The sequence below is a fragment of the Miscanthus floridulus genome, chromosome 10 (genome assembly GCF_019320115.1).
Source record: "Miscanthus floridulus cultivar M001 chromosome 10, ASM1932011v1, whole genome shotgun sequence".
NCBI lineage: Eukaryota > Viridiplantae > Streptophyta > Magnoliopsida > Poales > Poaceae > Miscanthus > Miscanthus floridulus.
Window position 1 is genome coordinate 11,119,510 of NC_089589.1, and position 5,435 is coordinate 11,124,944.

The window sequence follows — 5,435 nt, forward strand, 5'->3', positions numbered from 1 at the left end:
AATGTAGTTAGATGGTGTTGTGAATCGGAATGGTAAATGTTTACCATCTTTTCTTATTTTGGTTCGTCTAGGGTTTGGGATTAAACTGTTATTTCTCCCAATAATGTTAGATGGCTTGGTTTGTATGAATCTTCCCTAATTTGTTAGCAATCTTTCCAATTTTAGAAGCTAATAGTGGTGAGTTCATGGTTAAGATGCATCATAGAGGTTTTTTTTTACTAGAAAAGGAGTTAATCGGGCCTATGTTGGTGGAAAAGTTCACTGTTTTGATCATTGTGAGGCAGACACTTGGTCTCCAGTGTGGTTTAATGAGTTGTTGTTCATGCTTCACTACCCGAAGAACCCAAATTTGAAGATGTACTGGCTTTTACCTGGGAAAGACATTTCAGATGGCATTAGGTTGATTTTTAGTGACTCAGATACCTTGGTGATGGCCTCTCTGGTGGGTAGAGTGAGGACACTTGTTCTGTATGCTGATCATGATGACTCTCTAGCTAGCTTGGATTGGGATGACATTGTGGCAAACCCAATAAGGTCAATGCCCAAGGTTATGAGCCCCTGTAGAGTGGGAGTGCAGAACAGGAACATGAACAATATTCCTAATGATGTGGATGCAACTTATGAAGATGATGTGCAGTATAGTTCTAGTGAAGATGACTCAGATTTTGAAGATAGTGATTATGATCTGGCTAATGAAGATGATGATCTATTCATGGATAATGTTGATGACCAAGTGGTTGATCAAGGAGTTGCCATAGGAAGGAAGGTACCCAAGGGAAAGAGAGCTCAAGTTATGGTGGGCAGAGAGAGGTGATGAGGATTTCTCAACTGATGATGAAGGGTTAATGGTTCCAAACTCTGATGCTGAAAACAATGTCACATTCAATTTCAAGTCATTCAAGCATGAAGACTTGATCAATCTAGTGTTCAAAGTAGGAATGATCTTTGAGTCTGTAGAGTTGCTAAGGAAGTCTATTACAGAATATAGTTTGAAGCACAGGGTGGATATTAAGATGCCAAGGAATGAGAAGAAGAGGCTGCGAGCCATATGTGAGAAAGGATGTCCTTGGAATTTGTATGCTTCAGATGATAGGAGGGCTCATGGAATGATGATAAAGACTTTTTGTGGTGAGCACAACTGCCACAAGAAGTGGGTATTAAAGAGGTGCACATCCAATTGGCTTGCTGATAAGTACTTGGAATCTTTTAGAGCTGACAAAAAAATGACACTAGGGAATTTTGCTAGAATAGTACAAAAAGAGTGGAATCTGACACCAGCTAGGACAAAGCTTGCGAGAGCTAGAAGAATAGCAATGAAAAAGGTAATGGGTGATGAAGCAGAGCAATATAAGCTGTTGTGGGACTATGTTCAAGAGCTAAGAAGGACCAATCCAGGCAGCACATTGTATCTGAACCTTAATGGTAATCTTTTTACCTCACTTTATATGTCACTTGACGCTTGCAAGAGGGGCTTCCTTGAGGGTTGCAGACCTTTAATATATTTGGATGGATGTCACTTGAAAACCAAGTATGGGGGATAATGCTGACAGCTGTAGGTATTGATCCTAATGATTGTATTTATCCAATAGCTCTAGCAATTGTTGAAGTTGAGTCACTAGCACCTTGGAAATGGTTCTTAGAAACTTTGAAGGCAAACCTTGGCATTAAAAACACATATCCATGGACACTTATGACAGACAAACAAAAGGTGAGAACTTGATGATTCATTGCTGTTATAGTAACTCTTATTGTTATTTACCTAATGTTCTAGACCTAATTCATTTTTTCACTATGTGCAGGGCCTCATTCCAGCATGCAGCAAAGTTTTCCCTGAAGCTGAGCATAGATTCTATGTTAGACATTTGTACAACAACTTCCAGCAGCACTTCAAAGGTGAGAACCTGAAGATACAACTATGGAAATGTGCTAGGTCCACCACTATGGATCAATGGAATAGAAACATGGATAAAATGAGGGCACTAAACCAGAAGGCGTATGAGTGGCTAGAAAAAATGGCTCCAAACACTTGGTTGAGGGCATTTTTTAGCACTTACAGCAAGTGTGACATACTTTTGAACAATAGCTGTGAGGTTTTCAACAACTATATCTTGGATGCTAGAGAAATGCCAATTCTCAGTATGTTGGAGCACATCAAGGGCCAACTGATGAGTAGGTACTACAACAAGGAGAAAGATGTTGGAGAAGTGTGGCAGGGACCAATCTGCCCAAAGATTAGGAAGAAAGTTTAGAAGAATTCAGAGTTTGCCAACACTTCTTTTGCAACACCTTTTGGACATGGTATATTTTAGGTGCAGGATAGGGAGTATCGGTTAGTAGTTAACATTGGGTTGAAACAATGTGACTGTAGAAGGTGGGATCTCACTGGTATACCTTGTTCACATGTCATTTCTTGCCTAAGGCATGAAAGGATACCCACTGAAACAATGGTCCATGACTGCTATACTTCAGCAAGATTTCTGATTGCATATGGTCACAAGATCTATCCATGTGCTGACAAGTCCATTTGGGAGAAGGTCCAAGGAGTTCCTGTTGTGCTTCCTCCTCTGTACGAAAAGAAGATGGGCAAACCTCCTAAGAATAGAAGGAAAGAACCAGTGGAATTAGAAGGAACTAGTGGAACAAAAATGTCAAAGCATGGAATGCAAATGACTTGTAGCTACTGTGGGGATCAAGGCCACAACAGAGCAGGCAATCAGTTAAGGAAGTCAAGAATAAGGCCCAAATTGTAGCCTGTGAGGAAAACTATGGAAGAACCACAAGAAGAGGACCCTACACAGCAAATGGATGACAACTTAGATGAAGAACCAGTGATTACATAGGTAGTATGAACGGACCAAATATTTTACTCACAATACACCAATTTTACACTATGCTTGCACAGCTAACTGTCTATGCTTGCAGGTTGCCATTCATTTTCCAGAAACCAACACACCACTACTGTCACAGTTAACAAACGCTATGCTTTCATAGCTAGAAGAAGAGGTAGGACACTATGCTTTAACAACTACTATTGTCACATTTAACAAACACTTGTTTTCTTTCAGTCTTCATAGACCAGCAACATGGTGAGGCAACAGGAACCCATGCCAGCCTCTGCATTCATTGGAACAAACCTACCAACCACAAGACCACTGCCACCTACAACTGCAACAAAGCTAGGGAGGTCAATAGCACATAAGAGAAGTGCTAAGCAGGGTGACAAGTCCAAAGGTCAGCAGAAGAAGGGAGGAGACCCTAAGAAGAAGAAGACCTGATGTCCAAAGTCTACAGACCAGCAGTAGAAGATGACAAGTCCTTGTGCTTTTGTGTAGTCTTTCTGTGCTTTTGTTCAGCACCAGCATAAGGCTTTAGATTGTGCTGTATAATCTTTTGTAAAGCTTATCATGGCCCTAGAACAATGTTTGAGATGGTGGCAATAGTCTTTTGTTTAGATCATCACATGAATCACTGACTAAAATAGTGTATGTGCACATGAATGCTATTACTGTTATCAAGTGAACTATGAAATAGATGGAAAATTGAGATAAAAAGGATGGTTCCCATTGCTTCTGATGTTCATATTACACAATGAGTACTCTTACACAGTTGTGACTGAGTTTATTTGCACAACTGAACAACCACAACTAACACAAGTGCCAACACTATACACACACAAAGAACACATATCACATTCAGCAAACGAACTACGTCTTGGTCCTTCCCTTGATTTCCTGGAGCTTTGTTGGCCACTGCATTGTCCATCAGGCCAGCATAGAGACGTAGGTTTGGTTCTCCTTCGGACTGGGCTTCACATGTGCCATTGCCGCCTTCCTTGAGCATCTTTAAGATGTGCTTGATGTAGTCTGCTTCCTAGTAGAAAATGGGCACCCGCTGCCACCCCTCTGCAAAAATAACCAAATCCAACTCAATTGCACAAAGGACACAGCAATCCAAGTGCCAAAGATTTGAATCATCAAACCCTAACTCACCTTATGGTCTGGGCAACAGTAGAATACCTTCCCTGCACTCTGTGGTTGCGTGGAAACACGCCTCACCACCATTCGACCGCCGCACGCCTATGGAGCACGACGTGCTCCCTAGTGGCACCATGGAGTAGATCGACAAGGCGGTGGCAGCGGCGGCTTGGAGAGTGAGTTTGGGCAGAGAGACAGAGAAGGAAAAAGTAAGAGGAGGGGAAATGGAGGAGAACAAGAGAACTGGGTGGCCTCTCTGCTTATTTGCACGCCCCAAACTAGGCTCACGCGCGGCTCACAGGCGCTTGGATCCAATCAGCGCCACGCTGTCCACTCCACGTCGACCAAAACCTTGCTTCCGATGAGTCATGGACCTAAGTGGCATATTTAAACAACATTAGGGTGCCAAAAGTACGATTTGAGAGTTTGTGGACCTAAGTGGCACCCCAAGATAAGTTCAAGGACCTACGATGCATTTCACTCAAAATAAAAAATAAAACCAAAAAAATATGCAAAGATAAGTTTTTTTGGTTTTTTATGCATCGATACTTAAGTACAAACTGTAGCATCTAAACTTAATAAGCACAAACTCACACCTCACACCACACGCGTGCACACACATTGTGCGCAAGCTAGATCTACATCTATACCTAAAGACACACACGCGGCTGAGAATTACTTGAAGATCAAAGAACTCTATGTGTGACGGGCACGATACTTTGACCATTATGGAGCATCCGCGCTTGATGCTGCAAAGAAAATGGAGAAAAACCTCACACCTCACACCACACGCACGCACTGTTCGTCTAAACGGTCGTTTAGCCCGTTTAAACACTGTGTAGACGCTACACGGTGGTGCGCCGTTTCCGTTTAATCACCCGTTTACCCCGTTAAATTGGCCGTTTAGCCCGTTTAATGGGACGTTTTGCCCGAATAATGGCTAAACGGTAGGTGACCGACTGTTTACCGTTTAGCGTTTAGGAAAACACTGCACGCACGCACACACATTGTGCGCAAGCTAGATCTACATATATACCTAAATACACACACGTGGCTGAGAGATACTTGAAGATAAGAAACTAAGTGTGACGGGCATGACACTTGACCATTATCGAGGGTCCACGCTTAATGCTGCAAAGAAAATAGGAAAAAATCCCGGTGCAAAAAAAACCTGGTACGAGCAACGCTCAAACCCAGGCCGCGTGAGCTCCACCTTTGCTTTTTTTTAGTGTGCTGAGAATCTAAAAAATATATCGTAAAAACCAATAGCAAAAAAACCAGCTGTTTCTCTCCCACGGCTCCTCTTATAAAAAAAAATACGTGGTGGCCATTATATATATATAGGCAAATCCGGTGACGTGTACTCCATCGGTGCTAAAAAGAGTGCACTTTTATATAGGCAAATCCAGTGACGTGTATACCATTATATAGGCAAATCCGGTGACGTGTACTCCATCCGGT

The 5,435-nt window shown here is 42.2% G+C and overlaps 1 protein-coding gene across 1 annotated transcript; it reads left to right on the top strand.

The window, feature by feature from the left end:
- Positions 1-538: 538 nt before the first annotated feature.
- LOC136488003 (uncharacterized) lies at positions 539-2,249 on the top strand. Its single transcript, XM_066485065.1, has 4 exons — positions 539-766; positions 894-1,422; positions 1,590-1,708; positions 1,800-2,249. Exons 1-4 carry the CDS (start codon positions 539-541, stop codon positions 2,247-2,249), a joined length of 1,326 nt encoding a protein of 441 aa, XP_066341162.1.
- Positions 2,250-5,435: the final 3,186 nt, after the last annotated feature.